The sequence below is a fragment of the Sciurus vulgaris genome, assembly GCF_902686455.1.
Source record: "Sciurus vulgaris genome assembly, chromosome: 6".
Lineage (NCBI taxonomy): Eukaryota > Metazoa > Chordata > Mammalia > Rodentia > Sciuridae > Sciurus > Sciurus vulgaris.
In genome coordinates this window covers 30,084,128-30,108,200 of record NC_136466.1, presented here as the reverse complement: position 1 = coordinate 30,108,200, position 24,073 = coordinate 30,084,128, and the positions used below count along the sequence as shown (strand labels likewise).

General features: G+C 33.3%; 1 protein-coding gene across 11 annotated transcripts in view; it reads left to right on the top strand.

Moving 5' to 3' along the window:
* The window catches only part of RAPGEF6 (Rap guanine nucleotide exchange factor 6), a 209,443-nt gene that overhangs the window by 145,995 nt on the left and 39,375 nt on the right, over positions 1-24,073 (top strand). For all 11 annotated transcript variants that reach the window (XM_079144100.1, XM_079144102.1, XM_079144104.1 and 8 more), the window contains 5 exons: positions 2,942-3,050; positions 6,828-7,068; positions 12,601-12,758; positions 19,484-19,724; positions 22,862-23,245. In XM_079144100.1, the coding sequence (XP_079000226.1) occupies positions 2,942-3,050; positions 6,828-7,068; positions 12,601-12,758; positions 19,484-19,724; positions 22,862-23,245 (1,133 nt within the window). The remainder of the gene's footprint in view (positions 1-2,941; positions 3,051-6,827; positions 7,069-12,600; positions 12,759-19,483; positions 19,725-22,861; positions 23,246-24,073) is intronic.

Here is a 24,073-nt window from a genome sequence, read left to right as displayed (position 1 = left end):
ATTTTAGACATTAGGTAACTGAGCAGCCTGTTTGAAAATGTGATTTACTTACAACCTTTTGTTTCATTAAAAATGCAATTTCCATGTTTACCTCAATGAGCTTCTAGTCATATTAATTACATTCTCAAGAGATTAAGTTCATATATCTGTATTTTTAACAAAGCCATCAGAATCACTTGAGAAACTTTTTCATGTTCAGAAACGTGTTCATTCATTCAATTAGAATGTGACTTTCACTTTTAACTAAACCATTCTCATTATTTTAATATGATGAGGGTATTCACATTATAAAAAAGTATTTTGAAAGATGCTGAACTTCAAAACAGTGATTCTCAGCCAATTGGTGATTTTTTCCCCCAAGAGACTTCTGGGTTTTTTGTTTTTTTTTTTTTTTTAAACGATTCATGACTTTCATGTCTTTATTGAGTGTGATGACTTTTAATCCTTAAAGCTCAAATTACATTGTATTTTACCTAAAAAATTAACATATCTGTAGCCAGTTATAAATTTCAAAAGTAATATATCTGCTGGGCGTGGTGGCACACACCTGTAATCCCAGTGGCTCAGAAGGCTGAGACAGGAGGATTTTGGGTTCAAAGCCAGCCTCAGAAAAGGTGAGGTACTAAGCAACTCGGTGACCCCATCTGTAAATAAAATACAAAATAGGGCTGGGGATCTGGCTCAGCGATTGAGTGCCCCTGAGTTCAATACCTTGTACTCTCCCCCCAACCCCCCCAAAAAGTAATATATCTTTTAAAATTTCACTTCTGGGTTTTTTGTTTGGTTGGTTGTTGTTGTTTTGCAGAGGTGCTGATACTCAAACCTAGGCCCTCCCTGGTGCTACTTAAGGATTCTACCACTGAGCTACATACCCAGCCTGTAGATAGATATTTTGTTCATTGTTGGTTTTTTTTTCTTTTTGATACTAGGGATTGAAACCTGGGGTACTTTACCACTGAACTACCTCCCCAGTCCTTTTTATTTTTATTCTAATACAGGGTCTTGCTAGGTTGCGGAATCTGGCCTCAAACTTTGAATACTCCTACCTTAGCCTCCCGAATTCCTATGAATGACATTTACCCTGCTTTTCCTTCTTCCATCAGCCCTCTCTACTACTGTGGGACGTGATCTGTGATTTTTAAATCTAGATTATTGTCATTGTTATCTATTTGTTTTGTTTTTGGTTTTTTCCTTTGGCACTGGGAATTGAACCCAGGGATGCTGTATCAATGAGCCACATCCCCAGCCGTTTTTTATTTTTTATTTTGAGACAGTTAATATGACTGACTTTGAACTGTGACCCTCCTGCCTCAGCCTCCGGAGATACAGGCATGAACCACTGTGCCCATCTAGATTATTACCATTTTTAAAAAGATACATTTCTTTTCTTTCCAGAATATTTTTGGCATTTTCATTAAGTTTCACAGATTTGTAAGTGGTCATTAAGACATTGCAACTAACTTGACTAATTTCGTTGTTTACCTCCATTTCATCTGTACCATCTTTCCCCATTATTTTGATTCACTTCACAATCACCTTTAGCACTTCTGGTATTTTTTTCTCAAAAATTTATCCTTCCGTTTCTAAGGATGTTGTAGTTCAGTGAAGTGTGAGATACCTTAGTAACAATGATTTTTTTTTTTTTTCCTTTAGAACACTGAAGGTTATAGAGAGTATATCATTTCATCTTAATGTTCCCCAAAAGAAATTCAAACCACCCTTATTTTTCTTTTGTGCTTCTGGGTTTTTTTCCTCACTGTGATGTTTATAGAATCTTTTTTCTCTGCCCTTAGAATTAAAAAGTGTCTTTTTGGGATATGATAAAAAGCAGATCTCTTGCCAAGACATGATGGTGCACACTTGGAATCCCAGCTACTAGGAGACTGAAGCAGGAGGATCATAACAGCATATAAAACAGCTCAAAATAAAATAAAAAGGATTAAGGACATAGCTCAATGGTAAAATGCTTGCCTGATATTCATGAGGCTCTGGGTTTGATTCCCAGCAATCCCGCCTCCAAAAAAAAGGGATCGCTTTATTTTTATTATCTTTGCATGCTACTGATGACCCATTTTAGCATATAGATGCAGGACTTTTTTAACTACGAATTTTACTTCTTTAGAATTTTCTTTTCATAATGTAGTTTTGCTTTCTCTTTTTTCTTATTCTTTTGGAATTTTTATGTCAGTCCCCTAGATCTCTCCTCTGTTATTTTTTATTCATTATATTTTTCTCTTTATCACTTTTTACTGGAATTGGTATTTTTTAAAACTAAGCTTCTTGTATGATTCTGAGGTATAGCCAAATTGGGCAATTCTTGATATGAAGGATTCCCAGCATTCACATGAAAAAAGAACTTGTCATAGTTGTGCTTCTTTTTTTTTTTTTTTTTTGGGGGGGGGGTGGGGTTGCTGGGGATCAAACCCAGGGCCTTGTGCTTGTAAGGCAAGCACTCTACCAACTGAGCTATCTCCCCAGCCCCTTAGTTGTGCTTCTTGTTGTTTGGCAGCCTGAACAATCAGTGACAGCAGATTTTAAATATAGGTAGAGTGCTTCTTTCAAATGAATTATTTTACTATTAAATACAGTAAATTTACATTTAGGATATTTGATTATATACACACATATATAGACAGTAATTTTTGAGATGATCTGACATGATCAAAATTTTTCATTTATGAACCTTACTGTGTTCTTTGTGGAAAAAAACAATTTTCCTTAGTATTATCCCAAAGGGAATATATTTACAGTAGAGAATTTGGAAAATGCAACCGTATAGGAGAAAATATTAAATAGCAGTCTACCTTCTCACAAAGAGAGCCATTGTTCACTTATGGTACATTTTATTGAAGTCCTGTTTTAAATTTTTTCAGCATAAAACTTTTAAGCTTTTGTCTTTTTGTGATGTTTTCTTAATTTGTATTTTTCAAATACTTTTAAGATAATGGAAGTAAATGGACAAAATTTTGAGAATATTACATTTGCAAAGGCCCTTGAAATTTTGAGGAATAATACTCACCTTGCACTAACTGTGAAGACCAATATTTTTGGTAAGTTTTTTGTAAATACTGTCTGAGCTTTGCTTTTTTTTGTTTTTATAATGTAAACGTAAAAAGTCATTACAATGAAAAGACAGTAAAATGTAAAACATCTTATCTGAGCTATTAAGATATTAGGATGCTAATGTTGAATAGTATAATTTAGAATTTTCACTTTTCATTATTTGTATTTATTATTTTAATATCTTAGTTTGAAAGTAGGCATACAACTACATTAATTCAGTCATTTATGAAATATCTGTTGAGCATCTATTATGTTTGTTCTCTGTTGGAATATTTAGAATGATCTGAATAGAACTTAGAAATCATAATCAGGCATTTTTTTCCCCTGCTAATTTGCAAATTAATCTACTTCTAATTTCTGTTTCTAATCTTTTAACTAACTTTCTGAAATAAGGTGAATGCCAGATTTTTTCATCAAAATTAATTAAAGCATTGAATTAATAATCAATGACTTACAGATCTGTAACAGACTCTACCTTCCTGTGTAAAATTGTTGATTATATTATATGCATTGTTTTTTTTTTTTTATATTTTTTAGTTGTAGATGGACATAATATCTTTATTTTTTTGTGGTGCTGAATATCAAACCCAGTGCCTCACATGTGTGAGGCAAACACTTTACCACTGAGCTACATGTTTGTTTGTTTGTTTGTTTGTTTCTTTAATTTTTTTTCCTTAGTTGTAGTTGGACACAATACCTTCGTTTTACTCATTTTTATGTGGTGCTGAGGATCAAACCCAGTGCCTCACATGTGCTAGGCAAGTGCACTACCACTGAGCTACAACCCCAACCCCTGCATTATGTTTTTTTTTTTTTTTTATTCTAAACAAATGGAATACATGTTATTTCTCTGTTTGTACATGGCGTAAAGGCATACCATTTGTGTAATCATAAATTTACATACTGTAATGTTGTTTGATTCATTCTGTTATTTTTTCCCTTCCCCCCACCCCTCTTTTCCCTCTATACAGTCCTTCCTTCCTCCATTCTTGCCCGCCTCCCTAACCCTAACTCTAATCCTAACACTAACCCTTCCCTCCCCTGCATTATGTTTTTATCATATAAATAAAGCAAATGTTAATCTTGTACTTCTTTTATTAAGAAATTTACTGAGGTTTTTTTTCTTTTTATAACTTTTAGAGAAGATTCACTGTCATTTGGATTCTTTTGACACTGCAGGATTTTTGCTGAAATTCTGAGAAAGACAACAGTAAACATAGTATAGCCATTGAAAACTGTCAAAGAAAATTTAAGAGTCCTTATGAAGGCAGGGCTGGTTTCCTCTAGATTTCAGTTGCAAATAGAGAAGTAAGAGTTGACTTTCAAAACTATGCCTATAGAAAGGAAGTGCAAGTTTCAATTTTTCCACTTTGACCCTCTTTATACTCTGTTTGGTAATATTGAAAAAAGATATTTGTTATCTTTCCTCTTTATTGGAGTCACTTTGACTGAATTACATCGTTGACTCTGATACATAACAGTCAGTTGGCAATTTCCTGATAATATAGAATTAACATAGAATAAGTAAGTAAACCTTCACAGTTTTTGGATTTCCTAGAGTTGACACTGGTATTTAGTAATACCAGCTTTTAACTTAAACCACAAAGATATCAATTTTGAAAAAGATGAAACCAGAGTTGGGCATGTTGGGCAAATTATTTACTCTCCAGGCTTCAGTTTCTCCAGCTATATGTCATAGGATCCAATACCTTTAAATCCTTTTTTCTTATCACTTAATGATTACTAATTAGTATCAAATATTATTATATACAAAAATGTATAGATAACATAATATAGTGTTAAACAACATTGACTCCAAAAGACAGAAAAAGTAGGGCTTAACGATACAAAAGGTAGGGAACCCACACCCTCAGAACCCTCTTGAGTGCTAAGAATAATGTTGCCCAACAAAATGTCAGACTGGATATTGCATGGATCTTGTAAGCAAAGAAAACACCTTCAAAACAGGAAAGCTGTGAACAGAAAATGTTTAGATGATACCAGAGCAAACCATATTTACTCATTTTATATTACTTACTATAGATAGCAAGGAACCACCAAGGATAAAGAGAATTAGAATCATCAAGAAAGCATGATGAAATCCCTAATAAGTGATCTTAAAGATTCTGAGAGGGAAAGTATTCAAGGAGACAACATTTCTAGAACTCTGCTTAGAGTAGTTTAAAAATTCATCCCTTGAAACAAGAACAGCATGTTAGAAGGGAAAAAAACTTGAGGAAGAAATAATTCTTCAAATGATATAAAATACGGTGATAGTGACAAAAGCATTCAATAGAAGGAATTGATAATAAAATGATACCTTAGTTGAAACCTTCCTACAGGATGGGAGAAAATATGCCAGCTATTCATCTGACATAAGATTAATATCCAGAATTTATAAAGAACTCAAAAACTTTGTTTTAAAAAACACAAATATATGGAAAATTTCAATATCATTAGCCACCAGGGAAATGCACATCAAAAGCACAGTGAGATACCATCTCACCCCAGTTAGAATGACTATTATTAAAAAATAACAATGGATGAATATGTGGGAAGAAAGGAACTCTTACTATTGATGAGAATGTAACTTAGTACAACCACTTTAGAGAACAATATAAAATTAAAAATAGATCTACCATATGATCCAACAATCCCTCCTCCGGGTGTATATCCAAAGGACATGAAATTGGCGGGCATACAAAAGAGATACCTGCATGACTTTTTACTGTAGCTCTGTTCACCATACCAATGATATAGAGTCAGCCTAAGTGCCCAGCATCAGATAAATGGATACAGAAAATGTGTACACACACACAATACGTATTATTCCAACATTTTATAAAAAGCAAATTTTGCAGCAAATTGGATGGAGCTAGGGACATCATGTTAAGTGAAATAAGTCAGACACGGAAAGACGAGTACAGCATATTCTCTTTCACATGTGAAAACTTAAGAAAGTTGACCTGAAAGTAGAATAGCAGTTACTAGGGGCTGGGAGGGTGGGGCAGGAAGGTAGAAGTGTGGTTGGATATAATCAATGCATGCTGTATTCATGTATACACACTAAATTCCATAAATACATATAATTAGTGTGTTAATTTTTTTAAAAATCTCAAAACAGTACAGATTTTACAGTTGAATAACAAACTGTATTAGTATTGTAATTTGTTGATTCTTAAGGTTTTATCCATTTGTTTTTGATCTTGTTGGAAACTCCTGCTTCCTTTTATCCCCCAAACAATATAAAAGATAATCTCTGTGGTTGGGGTTTCGGTGGGCAAATGTATACCATTTACAGCTTTTGTTTTTTAAAGTATACTGCTCAGAGCTATGCCTTAGGATCATTTAAGTGTATTTTCCAGAATGTGCAGCCACCTTTCCACATTTCATCAGAATCTAAATATCTGTTTTTATAAAATTAGTTAAGCAGTAGTTATATTGCTTATTACCTAAATAGGAACCTCTGAATTTTTCAAACATGCTGGCAACCTACCCATTTCCTGTCCATTTCCTCCAGTGACTTTATTTTATCAGTTTGGACAACATCATAAGTATAGTCAGATTTGAAAACTGAAGAAAGAAGTAGATAAAGCAGATAAGTAAAGAATGGGTATAAATGTGATCATGTTTAATTGAATGGGACTGCAAAAGGCCAAATAACAGAAAATGATTGTGTTTCGAGAACTTTAAATTTATTTTTGGTGTAAAAACTTCCTAATGAAAAGAAAAGAAATGACCAGCTTATTTTTTTTTATTTCCAGTGTTCAAGGAGTTGCTTAGTAGGATTGAACAAGAGAAATATGGGGTTCCTCACATTCCCAAAATTGCTGAAAAAAAAAGTAATCGGCATTCAATCCAAGATGTCCCCGGAGATATTGAACAGACATCACAGGAGAAAGGAAATAAGAAAGTTAAAGCAAATACCGTTTCAGGTGGAAGAAACAAAATCAGGAAAATTTTGGATAAAACACGATTTAGTATCTTGCCTCCAAAACTATTCAGGTAGGTACTGTCACTCTTTGTCATATAGGAATTTTTATATTGACAGTAAAATTTTTATTTTGGGAGAGGGAAGTTTGGGTCACTCCTGTTTTTTATATAGCTAATGCATTATAAAATCTTCTAGCAATCTATAATAAAATAAATTCTGATTTCTCCCCATTGTTTTTAGGAAGTTACCACTGTTAAATTATATAATCATCTATATATTTTTGGTCAAATTTCAGTCCCCAGTCCAGTTTGGACAATCTTGGGACACATTCACTGCTACCATTTTTTGGTTTTGTTTCTGCTTTGCTTTGCTTTGCTTTGCTTTGCTTTGCTTTGCTTTGTTTTGTTTTTAAATCGTGACACCATTTTTCTCCTCCTGAAGTTTAATGCTGAACTTTTAGGTCAAATCTATTTTTATTTCAAAAACAGAACACAGTCAAAACTAAGTGATAACCTGAAATTTTTAAATGTAAATTAAAGTGTAAAATATCAATTAAATTAGTCTACTGATGTATCCTGGTTGAGAATGACTCTAGTATATATTTTATGGGTATATATTTTATAGATGTACATATGTTATTATATTTTGTATATATACACATATTACATGATTATTATATACTATACATATGTTACATATCATGTAAAACTTGTGATTGCTTTCATAAAGCAGTTCTGAGAACACTATAATACAGGTATAATACTTGACACATAGTAGGCACTCAAGTAATACTTATCTAATAAGTTAAGACAGTGAATCAGCAGAGGGAAAAAAGCATATTCAAAGAAGCACATATATAATTTTCAGTATTTTTTCAATAGCTAAAATTCACAAAGATTTTGAAGAACAGAAAATGCTCTTCCTGAAGTTCTTTCTTCCAAGAGAAAAGTACATTTGCTCTTCCTTTAATGTGGCACTCATAGATTGAAACATCCTGAGCTTTGTTCCTAATCTCACTCTATCTAGAAATTCATAATTCATTTTCTGAATGCCTGACTTAAGTTGAAGTAAAGGATTTATAAAAAATCATAACCTTAAAATAATAGAATTTGCTAATATTGTGCATACTATAGCAAACATTGTAAGAAAAGTCTTATTCTCACAAATGAGGATCCAATAAAGGAGAATATAGAAGGAACCAAACCACAGTGAAGAGGTTGAGGACAATTTTGAGATGACCAGACGTCACTGTAGGAAAGGGAGACCAGAAGACAGAAAAGAATTCACAAGCAGAGTTTCTTAGAAGGTAGTGCTCTTTTATTTCTAGAAACCCCAGTGGGTTTGGTCTGGAATCTTTTAAGTGGTACTCATTTTGACTGATAGCACAGTTGCAACATGTGTCATTTAAAACCTGAGAACACTATTAATTATGACTCATTTCAGCTTGTTAGTATTGAATTCTTGCAAGCCCTACTCAGATTTCAGGCAACTAAATCAATATCTCATCTCCACGTAATCCTTTGGGAAATGAGAATTGGTTACTGTACGTGAATTCTATCTTTGCTTACAGCAGGAAGCATAGAAGTTGAGATCACCAGGGCAGTCATTTGAGTATCTTCTACATTATCACCTTAAATTGGTACCACAAAAAGAAAGATCTAGTAGAAATAATTTTACTTAAACTCAGAAGGGATTTTTCTAACTTTAATTTTCCTCATTTATTAACCAACAAGTATTTATGGACTGTTTTGCTTTGTGCCAACAAACAAACTGTTAGCTATGAGTACAAACATGAATAAAATGTGCTGTGCTTTAGAAGTTTATATTAACCTTGGATGTTTTTACTAAACATTAGTGTTAATGAAGTAAAATGCTAATAATTTCAACCACAAAAATACCAAAAGATAGCCAGACTCAACAGGGCACACCTATAATCCCCAGCTATTTAGGAAACAGGATGATTGCAAGTTCAAGACCATCTTGTTCAACAAAACAAGATTCTGTCTCAAAATACAACTAAAAAAAAAAAAACAGAATATTTTAGTAGAGGTCGTAAAGGTTTCTGGAGCCTATTTTGTGAGGAGAGCTGATTATCATTTTATCATACTGACCATTTTTCATTTTTGAGAATGTATGGTGTATTTCTTGGCACTTAATCTCTTGAAGTGAATTCAGACAATTGCTTTTACTACGCAAAAGTTTACTATCTAACTTCTTAAAATCAGGAAAAATCTCTAAAACCTTAGTAGGCAGAGAAAATGAATTCAAATACTTTGTATTGATACTGATCAAGAATACAGTTCAAGGCAAGACACCATTTGTTTTCATCAAAAATTGACAGAGAATAGTAGGGACCAGAATTGATAATATAAGATAGATAATCAGTTCAGACTGCTGTTGGTAATATAAAAAGAGGTAGTGTTTCTATAAATAGTTTTGTTTTTTTGAGATAGTCTCACTCTGTTGCCTAGTCAAGACTCGAATTCTTGGTCTCATGATTTTCCTGCCTCAACATCTCAGGAAAGGGGACTATAGGCATGCACCATTGCATGTCTGTGTAAGCATTTTGTACAGATGTTCTTAATTGTTTTGTCAATAATAAAGCAAAATTGGAAATACCCTTAAATTCTGACTACGAGAGATTAGTTAAATCAATTGTACTGCAGAGTGCAAAAATAACTAGAAGGGAAAATAGCAACATGTTGATTGTGGGTGATTTTGTAAAGTTTTATAAATTATTTTTCTCTTCTTCCCTTGCTTTCTGTATTTTTCAGGATTTCTACTTTGAATATTTGTTACTTTTTAATTGAAATGACTGCAATTCCTGAGTATCTTCTATATGCCCAGATGCTTTGAGAGAAGCATCAAGAACGAACTTAATCTCTTCCTTTAGGAGTGCTCACTTCTGTAAAGAGTAGGGAATGACTTTTCAGAGTGCTATAGGAGAAGATGTCTGCATCTCTAAAAGAAACAAAGAAAGAATATAAGGAAGAAACAAATACTTGAGATAAGAAAAAATAATTCCAAAATCCTAAATCATGGCACTTTTAAGATGAAAGAATATTCTTGAAATTGAGTATTTTTTCAAATGAAAAAAAAAGTTAATTTAAATAACATCTGTATATTAAGACATAGTAGTATGGTTTTTATTTGACCTGAAAATATTTCACAATTTAGACAATTCATTTGCCTTTTCATAAATCACTCAACTTTTATTTCTATAATCACAGTAGCCTAAGTTATATGTATACTATTGATTATAACATATCCAATAGTAGACTGTTTTCTTGCTTATCAGGAATTATATTTTTCCTCCAAACTTCTTGTCAACATTCTTTTTTTGTTTGCTTTTAACATTGGGGTTATTTTTCATTTGCATATTGGTACTATTTTTGTAACCATTGTAGTTCCATAATATGAAACTCAGTACTTTTATTCTCAGCGAATTTAGTGTCAGGGAATTACTGAGGAATTTTTCAAAACTGTCTTGTTTCTATTATTGCATCACCTCTCAGGAGACTGTTATGGTAAGAGTTGATGTGCTTATTTGCCAAATAGGCTATATCAGTTCAGCTTCAAGCATGGATATTTTGCCATTTAAATACTATATCATTTCTGTCATAGCATGGATTGTACATGACAGTATAATTTTCGTTTATATATGCTCACACCTCAATTGCCATGAATCTATAACCAACTTTACATGACAGTAGCTACAGTGGCATATCAATTCATTATTAGAAAGCATAGTTAATGTTAAATAACTTCAGTATGATATAAGGGTTTTTAGTATTCCACGAACTACTCTTAGTCTCTAAAATGAATTCCAATTTGCTATAACTAATGCAACTAATTTCCTTTTATAGAAAATTCTAACTTTTAGTATCATTTAAGTTTCTTCTACTTTACTCACTAATTTGTAACTTTTTTCTTTTTTGGATTCAGTTATCTGACCCTCTGTGTCCAAATATTGGTAGGTGTGTTTACAAAAATTGAAAGAAAAAAAGGGCTGTTCCTTTTTTAAAAAATCTTTATTTCTACATAATTTAAGAATCTATGAAAGCTCTTCTTCTTTAAAATATTTAACTGTGACATCTAGGAATACAAACTAATCGTAAGGAGCCAATTTAGGGTAAGCACAAATTTTACAGATAAGGTATTTCCTTTGCCTTACTTGTCAGATAGACTTCTTTTCTCCCTGAGAATAAATTGTTTCCATATTGTCCTCTTCTACTTTTCAATATGAATTAATTAAAATACATATCCTTTCTTAGGTTTGTGCAATTATTTTAATTTTGGTAAGAGTATTTTTTTCCTTTTTGCAAAAATATTTACCTTCTTTACCTATTTTAATCCTTATAATAGTTTGGGGGTATGTAAGGAAAACCAAGGTCCAGAAAGAGAAAGAAATTTACCTGAGGTCAAACAGCTAATAATCCAGGTCTATAGGACATCAAAACTTGCTCCTTTTAAACAGTAACAGAAATCTTTGCTTCTTCCATGTTTTCATGCTTTTCCCAACTCTTCAGCTCTCTCAGTCCTGGCCCTCTCTTTCTTATATGGCTGCTGACAGTCCTTTAGCTATTTAACAGTTCTGTAGCATCCTTTTCTAATCTGCCTAAATCCTATATTTTACTTCTAATATATTCTAAATATTTTCCGTATCACTCATTTTTAAGACTATTGCTTTATCCTTTCAAACATCATAATAGGTAAGTATTCTATGATAATGCCTGTTTGAATGCACAGCAAGTACTAGGCATAATGGTGCATTGAATAAAATTTAGATGAGAACTAATATTAGTGGAAAGCATTGTTTTTCTGTATTTTGGTTTTTTTTTTTTTTTTAACATAATGACACCCCTAGAAGTGGTATTTTGGCTACTGATGCTAATGGGAATCTTCTAACCCCCGTTCCCTCCAAAATGCTGTGTTTATGTAGAAATGTTATACTTTAAAATTAAACCAGTATTTTGAGATGTATAAAACTTAAGTGACAGCATTATATGCTCCTCCTCCCCGCTTCAAGTAGATTTAGAGTTGCCTGATACTTCTGAAGTATTTTAAAAGATGTTTTTTGTTTGTTTGTTTGCTTACATTTGGCCATTAAATTAGTGCCTTTAAAAAAATAAATAAATAAATAAATAACCTTAAAAGGGATTTAACTTTTGCTACTTCCCTTCTATTCTGGACTTTATATGTTAGGAGTGAGGAAGGGACATTTTCTGTGGTTTAGCTACGCGTTGTTGGATACTTACATTACGGGACACTAAAATGTGCATCTGTGAATTAGCTGGCAAATTTTTCAAGGGCTCCCTAAACATTCAGTTCAGTTTCTCTACCAAAATTAGTAGAAACCAAGTATGACTATTTTTTTATGATGCAGAATTGCTTAGATATATAAATTAAATTTTATTTGAACATAGTTGTTAAAAAATATTTCTATTGTCATCATTAGTTATCCTGTTTTTAAAAATTACTATAAAATTTTAATCCTGTTTAAATCACCATTTTGAAATTCTTGTTATGCCTTGATACACAGAGAATAAAACTGTTTACTGTTTAAATACCCTCTAATATGATTTTTTTTTTTTTTTTTGAAGTGATGGAGGCCTGAGCCAATCGCAAGATGACAGCATTGTGGGAACGAGGCATTGTAGACACAGCCTGGCTATAATGCCTATTCCTGGAACACTCTCATCCAGCAGCCCTGATCTCTTGCAACCTACTACCAGCATGTTGGACTTTTCCAATCCTTCAGGTAATGTCCATGTGTGATTGGTACCTAATGAACAGGTAAATGTTTGGGCAGGGCAATAAATATTAAATTTGCTTGCCTGCTACCTTCTCTTACCTCTAGGTGACTTCACAGGAAAAACTGACAGAAAGATTATCTTTTTGTCTAAACTTGCATAGTATTTACTCAAAAATTAAACGAAAGTACATAAAGACTACCTCTGACCACAGATTTAGGTATCTTTGGTAATTATTATCTGAGCAATGGAATGAAAACAGACACTTCGCAGTCAAGAAATATGTTATCCAGTGGGCTGGGGAGATAGCTCAGCTGGTAGAGTGCTTGCCTCGTAAGCACAAGGCCCTGAGTTCGATCCCCAGTACCATAAAAAAAAAAAAAAAAAAGAAATATGTTATCCAGGGCTGGGGTTGTGGCTCAATAGTAGCCTATCATGTATGAGGCCCTGGGTTCAATCCTCCTCAGCACCACATAAAAATAAATATATAAAAAAGTATTGTGTCCATCTACAACTAAAAAATTTTTAAAAAAAGAAATAAGTAATCCAAAGTATGAAAAATTTAAATTTAAGTGGCCTCACTAATCTTTCTCAGGGATGTATAAAAATGCATTAGTATAGTTTTCTAAAAGCAGTGATTTTTTTCCCTCAACACCTGAAGCCAAAGTTGTTATCAAAGTATTACACCATCTTTTTCATTGTTGTTTAGACTTTCATTGTGGGACATCAAGTTGATTTTCTTATACCTATTAATGCCCAGAGACAGAAATTATCACCTAACTATATAATCTAAAATTTCATTTCAAGAAACAAAACTTTTTAAGAATCAACTAGATATCATCATTTAAAGAAATTCAGAAGAGCTTTTAGTAAAAGACACATAGAGTTAAGAACTTAGCTATATAATTGTGTCCAAGGAAGAGAAGGAAAAAAAATGCTTCCGCAAAGATCAACATATTTCTGGTTCAACTTAAACTTTCACTTTCAGCAACTAATATTAAAAAGGAAGGAAACTCAATTACATAAATCTCGGTATTTGAAGAAAATATAAGTGTAGTAGTAAAGTTTGTGTTTTATGATTACAACTTAAAACCCCAGGACACAACACAAAAACACAGTTTAGTGAGGTCATTCTGTTTGTGGTTTCTTCCTTTTTATTTCAGTTGCCTCTTAACCACTAGAGAGATTACTAAACCCAGTTGTATATTTTTCACACCTCATTTTGTATATGACTATCAGCATTCTTTCAAGAATAAAAATTTTAGTGAATCATTACTTTGCTTAGAGATTTCTAGCAGTTTATCAGTGAGTATTCACCTATGATACAGAATTCACTCTCATTATATGATCAGAAGTTAATGTAAAGATTGTTACCAAGTTAATTAACTTGAAAGGGTAAGAAAGCAAGCAGTGAAGTATCACAGGGGTAGGGAAAACTACCATCTGGATTCAGTTTCTGTTTCATAAAAGAAATGTTAACTACCAGTGTGAAGATGTTTTGCTGGGATGAACCTCCTTTCTTGCCTCCTGTCCTGACGTTATCCCCACTGTTTCTTCATCCTTTCTTGAATATGGCATATCCCTATAGAACTCTTTGTGTGACTCGCCCTTTTAGGGTTTCTTCCCTGCACGTCCAATTAACTTTTTCTTTTCATCAGTGCTAAAATTAAATGTTACTTCATCTGGGAGGAACTTTTTTCAGAAGTTCCCAGCACATCTTCATGTCTTGTCTTATTTTATTTCTTATGTGATAGGATAGAAATTTATTTCTGTGCCTGTGTGTATTGCATTCTGTGGTGGTACTTCTTATACTTTATAGAAAATTTACATTACCAGAGCAGAAGCTAAATATGCATACATTCATAAAACAAGTATTTAGGGGTGTATGATAATGAATTTGTCTGTACTTTTGCCATCAGCATATGTAGAATATAAGACTGAGGTAATAAGGAATGGGCTTACAGGACAGGAGAAAGAATGAGAGAAGAGGTAAGTTGAATTATTAGATGGGAAACAAAGGAAAGAGGTTGAAGTTGTTAAAATTTAGAAACTATTAATTAAGCCCCATGGAGCAGAAATTTTAGGCGTCTGCAGAGGAGATGCTGCCCAACATGATTACAGATTGGATCATAATTCTCTTCATTGAATACATTTTTTAAAGAACTGAAAATGCCTTTTTAAAATCTGTTCAGTGAGTCAATATGGTTCAGTCTGCAGACTGTGCCCATATTAGTAATGTAAATGAACACATATATGTATTTAACTTACAAAATATATTTTAAGCCCCAAAATGTGTACCTTTTTGAAAGGCCTAGTGGTGGTATTATTTTTACTTATCTTGAAAAAATATTTCTTACCAACTAATTCCAAATTCATCTTCTCACATAGTGTGCAACAGCACTGCAATTAGCACATCACATTCATATATTGTAGTGCCTGTGTGTCATCAGCCAGGCTTACTTAATGTTACCAATCTTGAACTTAGTTATGTTTATTCTGCAAACATAAAATTGTTATTAGATCAAAATGAAAGTGGGGGCAAAACTACAGAACTGTTGATAGTTTTCTTTTGATTGCTGACTTCTTTATGATTTTGCTTTACTTTTGCTGCCTCACAGCTGTTGGTTTTTACTGTAAGTATCTTGGAATTCTATTCCTCATCTTTGTATGTGGTATTTTGTTATTTTTAAAAAGTACGATGGAAGAGAATTGAGTAAAATAGAAAGCAGAATTTTTATTTGTTCTTACAAGATGGTATTAACTGGCATGTATCCTTTTAGTCATTTTCTTTGAAAAATATGTATATATTCTATTTCTATATTTAGAGTGTACATGCTATTCTACAGCTTGTGGAAGGTTTTTGACATTTTTAACCAAATAGAAGATGGAACCTAAAAAATTCAGAGTGTGGCTAAAAGGAACTTGAAACTGAGGAGTTTTTTTCTTTTGTTTTGATTTTTTCAGAGTTTGCATATAGAATTTTTTACTTTTTCATTTACTAGCATAACACTTATTTGATTTACTTAATGTAGCAAACTTCTTCATTGAAAGTCTGAGGGTTGTTTTTTGTTGCTAACTTGTAATTATAAAGAGACATAATCATATTTTTTTGAAAAATCAAACTATAGAGAAAAATCAGGTATACATGTTTCTACTTCCCAGAATTTACAGTTGTTAATTTACTCATATATTTATTCAAAAATTTATTACCATAAAATGTGTATGCTGTTGCTTTCATTCCAAATGTAATGTACTTTTCTTTTATTTACCCATTTCACTTAGCAAGTTACCTTGAATACTTTCTTATATCAGAATGTGGTGTTCCACCAAAATTTTTAAGCAGCTGATAGAATTCTTGTCAGCAGTCTCCTATTAGTGGACTTCTACAATGTTTTCTAAACACCTCTCTCTCTGTTTTATATTTGCATCATTAATATATTTTTAACTTTGTCAGTGGAAATTTTGTAGAAATTTGTTTTTTCTTATTATATGAGTACCTAAAAACTATCACGGATGTTGCCTCTCAGCCTATAAAACTTAAAATAGTTACTACCTGACCCTTTAGAAAAACAAGTGTACCAATTCCTGATCTATATCATTAATTACACTTGGTTTTCTCAGTGGCACTTTTTACTATAGGAATTGTCATGTTTAGTTGATTATTGTCTTTCTTTTACACACCATTTACTACTCTTTTGAAGGAAAATAAATTTCCTGAGAGCAGATTGTCTCATTTATCACTATATCTTTATCACTTGGAACATGTTGACACATACCAAAAAGTAATGTGCACCAATGAATAATTTATAGTAGAAAGAAAAGGCATCTTTTGTTGCTTTTCTTAAGATGATCTTAACTACTTAAAAAGTTCTTCCGTGTGAGTATTGCTCTTGACGTGTTCTTCTGCTAACAACATATACATATTTGTAAAGAATATATATGTAGTGCTTCCGTAGCAATTCTATAATAAAGAAAGGTTTACATTGTCATTGGTGTCAGAAAAGAGAAATTGTTCTCTTCTAATGTCTCGATTTTCCAGGTTGGCATTCATTATGTTGGCAGATTCATCAAGGTTTGGATCATAAGAGACCCTTTGAATAATCCCACTTATAGATCTGTGCTAGAGGTACCTCTGGATAATGCTTGCCTCTCTTTTATGTGACCGGAGAACAACTTTTCTTCTCTAGGGGAACAGATGCTTTTAACAAAATGTGGCATTTTAACAGCCCATTCAGCAAGATATACAACTGTATTCCTTCCTAGAAGACGTTATTGCATTAGGGAAAGAGAACATGAAGTACGTGCAAATTCCCACCCAGTTTTTGTGAATAAAGTCCCCTGAAGAAAGTAATAAAAAGGAAATCTGCCCTCAGTTCCCTCAAGGTCATCTAGTACCACTTGCTGAGGCTCAACTTCCAAAGCTCTAGTAAAAGATTCAGTTCTGGAGCCCAGGACCCATTTCATGAAGAGGATAGGAACGAAACAAGTAATAACTGGACATTGTTCAGTCTTTTATTAACAAGTTAAATTGAATAGTGAAACCACTTTCTTTCTCCTGGCAAACCAAAATATCCATCTGCTTGCAATTATTTTCTAGAACGTTGCAGAGAGACATCTCTGATTTTGGTGGATCATTAAAGAGTCTGCCCTTTAGCCTTGTGGGTTCAGAAACCTTATGATATCAGCAACACATTAAGGGATTGGCTCATTGGCAAGAAATCTGAACAAGAAGTATCCAGTCTTCAAATCTTTGAATATATCAAGGAAAAACATTTTGATGCATTCTTCTTACAATGGAAACCTGAGTAGATGAAGCTTTCAACTTGATAGTAGTAGAGCATTCAGCATGCAGTGGCCAAGACTCCTTTGGAAATATGTTCATCTATATTCAGTTGAATCTTCCAGCCCTGGGAGCTTGTTTCTGTCTTTTTGTGTTATTATCTGTGATGGGGAGGGCACCTTATTCTGTGAAATTATTTCCTGCCATATCTGTTCCATTACTCTCTTCATTCCTTTTGAGACAAATTTGTAAATTTTTTCTTCTTAAAAATAGTTACCCACCAGCATCTCAGGAGGCAAGTTTGAGGCCAGCCTCAGCAATTTAGCAAGGCCCTATCTCAAAATAAAAATAGCTGGGGATTTGACTCAGTGGTTGAGCTTCCCTGGGTTCAATCCCCAGTACCAAAAACAGAACAAAGGAAAAGTTAAAATTTTTATAATGCTAATAAGGCACTGCTGGGCAAAGAGAAAAAGTTACTTGATCCACCACAATCTCCCCTATTCACTCCACATTAGTCATCTTTCTCTCTCTCTCTCTCTCTCACACACACACACACACACACACACACACAGAGAGAGAGAAAAGCCACAAGAAGAAATATTCCTAAACTTTTTTAAAAGTAGTTTTGTAACAGTAATTTATTTTCATAGGAAAATATTTACTATTTGTGCTATCAAATCACTTTTCACTTATATTTAATAACATTAAAACTTAGCCACTGCTATCATGGTAAACATGGTTCTGGAAGCTTTAACCAGTACTGTGTGATGAGAAAAAATAATAAGGTAGGACAAGAAAAAGGAAAATGTCATATCATAGCACATATCATATGAACAGGTGGAATTTATCTGTTAACAGCAGAATTCACAAAGGCAGAGATTGAGATATTTAACCATACAAACATTTAAAACCTTTCTGTGTCAAAAATAAAATAAGACTATTAAAACTTGGCATATGTTTACCTCTGTAGAGTAGAATGGGTGTTCAAATCTATCATAATTCAGTGGGAAAAGGCATATAGAATATCAAAAGAAATACTAATGATTAATGAAACCAATTCAGTTACTGAATCTCATCAGTAACCAAAAAATGAAAAATAAAATAATGACATACTTTTAGAGGAAAAGGATAGGACTTTCAAAAGGAGGAAAATGAAATAAAATATTATTCTATAAAACATTTTAATAAGGATGCAACAAAATTGATGCTCTCACATTTGAGTATTATAGAATATAATCTCTTTGGGGGGCGGTTTGGCAGTGTCTCAAAAATCTTTAAGAGCCAGTCACAATGATCCATGCGTGTAATCACAGGTACTCAGGATTCTGAGGCAGAAGGATCACAAGTTCAAGCCAGCCTGGGCATCTTAATGAGACCCTGTCTCAAAATTTGGTTGCAGATATACTATAGTGGTAGAGCACTGGTTGAATCCCCAATACCAGAAGTGGGGTGGGGAGGCTTAGCAGTTCTTTTTGAGGGTTTTCATGGAGGAAATAATCCAATTGCCTGCAAAGATTTATCTGTTTTGGGGGTAAGAATGGGGTCTATGTCATAATATCTTATCAAATATATAAAATGGTAAACAATCTAAATATTTTTCATTAGGGGGTTTGAAATAGGTAAATTACATATTATGGAGTACTTTGCCTGTATTTAAAATAATTTTATAGAATAATGATGTCAAAATGTTTATAAGTGAAAAAATTGTGACTTCCAAGCCATATGATATGATCCCAGTTTTTATCTTTGTGAACGTGTATTAGTGTTTTGTCACCTGAAAAAAAGTAGATAACATTTTTATCAATAAACGTAACAGTGAGTTCTGCTAATCACCTACATGAAATAAGAAAATATATTGCAACATTTACAGAAATGGTTATGTTCCAGATTGTTTTTTGAAGAGTTTTAAAGTAATTTTCATGAAAATAATGAGATATTTTTTTATTTATATAGATATTCCTGATCAAGTTATAAGAGTTTTCAAAGCAGATCAACAAAGTTGCTACATTATCATCAGTAAAGACACTACAGCTAAAGAAGTAGTTTGTCATGCTGTTCATGAATTTGGTTTGACTGGTGCATCCGACACATATTCTCTTTGTGAAGTTTCTGTTACTCCAGAGGGCGTCATAAAGCAGAGAAGACTTCCTGACCAGTTCTCAAAATTAGCTGATAGAATTCAACTGAATGGAAGGTGAATAAGCTTCTTAGTGAATGTAATTATTTGGGGTGTGTGTGTGTGTGTGTGTGTGTGTGTGTGTGTGTTTATGTGTATTTATGATTCCCTGTTAAAACAGGTATTTTAAATAGAAATATCATATTTTATTTTATCAAATTCTCTCTAAAAAGTCAAAGTAGGGTTTCTCTTTTTTCCAAGCTTTTCTTGTCTCTATAATTATATAAATAGAATCTTAGAATATTCTTAAGACTTCCATAAAGTGGAGATAATGAAAACAGTTTACTAAATATTTAATAACTGCTAAAATAAAGTTGTAAAATCAGTGGTGTACTCTAATACCTGTTTTGTTTTTACAGAAGAGGAAGCAGAATAATACAAATCTGTATCAGTGCCTGAATATGCATATGTATTAATAAATTAAGTTTGAAATGTCTAGTGTAGGCAAAAGAAACCATCATTTTCACTATTCTTTTTCAAGTAGTTTTCCTTTTATGAATGTACAGGAAAATTTTTAAATTTTTGAAAAAGTATTCTGAAAGTTATTGGATAATCTAGAAGATTGTTTTGGTAACTTTCTTTTCTCTGATAACTTTCTCTGAAAATAATCTTTTTAGTGACCCAGTTTTACATGTAGAATCTTAGAAACCTTAAAATGACAATCCATCTTGTTCATCCCAAAGAGAACTGATTATAAGTCTGCTTGTAGGCTATATATAGTGGTTAAGAACCTGAATCCTTGAGCCAGACTGCCCAATTGCAAACCCCAGCTCTGACTGTGTAACCTTAGGGTTTTGTTTGTTTGTTTGTTTGTTTGTTTTGGTTGTATGTAGGTGGACACAATGCCTTTATATTTGTGTGGTGCTGAGGATCAAACCTAGGGCCTCATGCATGTTAGGCAAGCACTCTACCACTGAGCCACAACCTCAACCCCACACAAGATCTTTAGACTCTTCATTCCTGAATTTTCTCATCTGTGCGATAGGAATGAGGATAATGAAACATACCTTATACGAATGATATAAGGATTATAGAAGTTAATAAATATATTCCTCTATAAATATTATATATAATTTTATTATATAGTATGGTGAGTCTCAACATTATTATTTTTGGCATTAGACATGAACAGAATAAAATCAGGAAAAAAACTATATAGTTCTTTGGCAGTAAAAAATATATGGACATAGCCAGATGTGGTGGCACACACCTATAATCTCAGCCACTCAGGAGGTGATTAAGTTCTCAGAAAAATGGACACTACTTTTAATTTTTAAAATATTAGATCCTTACTCTGTCAAATGGCAGAATAAAAGGACAATGCCTTAGAAATCTTCTCATTTGGTGGAATGTAGTAGCACATGCCTATAATCCCAGTGACTTGGGAGGCTGGGCAGGAGGAGTACAAGTTTGAGACCAGCCTCAGCAACTTAGCAATACCCTATCTCAAAATAACATACAAAGGGCTAGGAGTGTAGTTGAAATGATAGAGTGCCCCTGGATTCAATCCCCAATATCACCAAAAGTAAAAATAAAAAAAGATGGACCCAAACTTAGGTTGAGATGAATTTGTAGTATTAGACACCTATATAATTTATTTCCAGCTTTAAATAGTTCAGGCCTGTCTCTTAGCTTTTAAGTGCCATAGAAGTATTAATGTAAGAGAAGAAAGGAAAATTGGGCTGGGGATATAGCTCAGTTGGTAGAGTGCTTGCCTTGCAAGCACAAGGCCCTGGGTTCAAACCCCAGCACCACAAAAAAAAAAAAAAAAAAGGAAAATTAAGTTCTTTTGTACAGGTACCAGTTAATGCTATTAATGCTAGAATGAGAGTTGTATTTGACATTGAAGAAACAACAGGTGGAAAAGTTTCCCCTCCTTCACTTGGAAATGTCGGGGAATAAAACAAAAGGAAGTGAGTACAACAGTATCTTCTGAATAGATATAAAAACAGTCTTGATTCATGTGCTTATTTTGCCTGAATCATGATTCATTATGTCCATGAACAAATATTTTTATAATGCAACTGGTTTTTTGGTTTTTTTTTTTGTTTTTTTTTGGTTGTTTTTTTTTTTGTCGGTGCTGGGGATTGAACCCAGGGCCTTAGTGCTTGTAAGGCAAGCACTCTACCAACTGAGCTATATTCCCAGCCCGAGCTTTTATTCTTAAGAATATACACACGTGGGGATGGAGTTGTAGCTCAGTAGTAGAGCACTGAGCTCATGAATGAGGCACTGGGTTCGAATCTCCACCACATAAAAATAAATCACTGGGCTTGGTGACCCATCTGTAATCCCAGCTCCTCAGGAGGTTGTGGCTGGAGGATCAAGAGTTCAAAGCCAGCCTCAGCAAAAGAGAGGCACTAAGCAACTCAGTGAGACCCTGTCTCTAAATAAAATATAAAATAGGGCTGGAGATGTGGCTCAGTAGTTGAATGTCCCTGAGTTCAATCCCTGGTACCAAATAAATAAATTAAATAAAGGTGTTATGTCCACCTACATCTAAAAAAATTTTTTTTTTCTTTTTTCTTTTTTTTTTTTTTTGCGGTACTGGGGAGCGAACTCAGGGCCTTTTGCTTGCAAGGACAAGCACTGTACCAGCTGAGCTATCTCCCCAGCCCTTAAAAATTTTTTTTAAAAAAAGAATATACACACATGATTGTTCACACATGGTGAGTAATTTCATAAAGTGATTAAGTTCTCAGAAAAATGGACACTACTTTTAATTTTTAAAATATTAGATCCTTACTCTGTCAAGTAGCAGAATAAAAGGACAACTCCTTAGAAATCTCATTTGGTGTAGTGTAGTGGCACATGCCTATAATCCCAGTGACTTGGGAGGCTGGGCAGGAGGATCACAAGTTTGAAGCCAGCCGTAGCAACTTAGCAAGACCCTAAGCCAACTTAGTGAGAACCCTGTCTTAAAATAAAAAGGACTAAAGATATAACTCAGTGGTAAAGTGCCTCTCAGTTTAATTCGCCATACCCCCCAACCCCACCCCACCAAAGAACTTTTCGTCTAAATTGTTTCCATTTCATCTGTAAATGACATTCTCTCCAATACAGTGATAATTTTGAAAATGATAATAAAGAGGGAAAGCACTCTTAAAAATGAAATTATATGTATGATCACATTTATGAAATTTTTTTCCTTTTAGGTATTATTTAAAAAATAATATGGAAACAGAAACATTATGTTCAGATGAAGATGCTCAAGAACTAGTTAAAGAAAGCCAACTGTCCATGCTGCAGCTCAGTACCATTGAGATGGCCACCCAGTTATCAATGAGGGACTTTGATTTATTTCGTAATATTGAACCTACTGAATACATTGATGACCTTTTTAAGTTGGATTCCAAAACAGCAAATACTCACTTGAAAGAGTTTGAGGACATTGTAAACCAAGAGACATTCTGGGTTGCCTCAGAGATTTTAACTGAATCAAATCAGCTCAAACGAATGAAAATTATTAAGCATTTTATTAAAATTGCACTCCATTGTCGAGAATGTAAGAACTTCAATTCCATGTTTGCAATAATAAGGTAAGTTAGTACAAACAGGAACAAATATCTATAGTTTTTTCATGCTATCAGACATGAAGCTGATTTTCTGCTTAGGTATTAAGTGCCTAGGAAAAGAAAAGTTCAATTAATAAGACTTCATTGAAGTATTATTAGATTTCATCAATACCATTAGAATGGAATTTTGTTTCTTCCATCTGTCACTTAAAAATATACCTCCCACACTCCTTTTTTAATGAATGCAAGTGATTGCCTTCCCATTTTTTTCCCTTTCCCTACTTTCAGTGATCATACTCTTTTTTTTAGATTTGTGCCCAAGTGGGCTGATCTTTATCATCAGACTTCTGTACTGTGCATGTTTAAGTACCTCCTCACTGTTATTTGACACTGGAAGATCAGTGTGGTATCAGTTCTCTGACCTAAAATTGGTATTTTGAAATAACAGCAAAAATAATAATGTTGACCATTTGGTAAGCTCTTCCTGTCTGCCAGGCACTGCATGGGGTATTTCAGGGCATATTGTCATTTGAGCAGTATAAGCCTTTAGAATTATAAAAATTCTTAAACATTCATAAGCCTGGGATACATATAGATAGCTGCATGAGCGCTCCCTGCTACCTTCTGCCTGCTCATTGTGAGAAGCTAATTCTAATTTCTTTTCTGACCTTCATCCAGCATACTGCTGATCAACAAAGAGATTCTTCTTAAAGCAGGACTGATTTTAAAGAGGAAGGGAGTTATAGTTAGGTCCATTTGAAGGCCATATTTTATATACAGCATAATTTTTCCTTCCCAATGCTACCTATACATATCCCCTACAAAATGTACAGTTTGTTCCTATTATGTAAG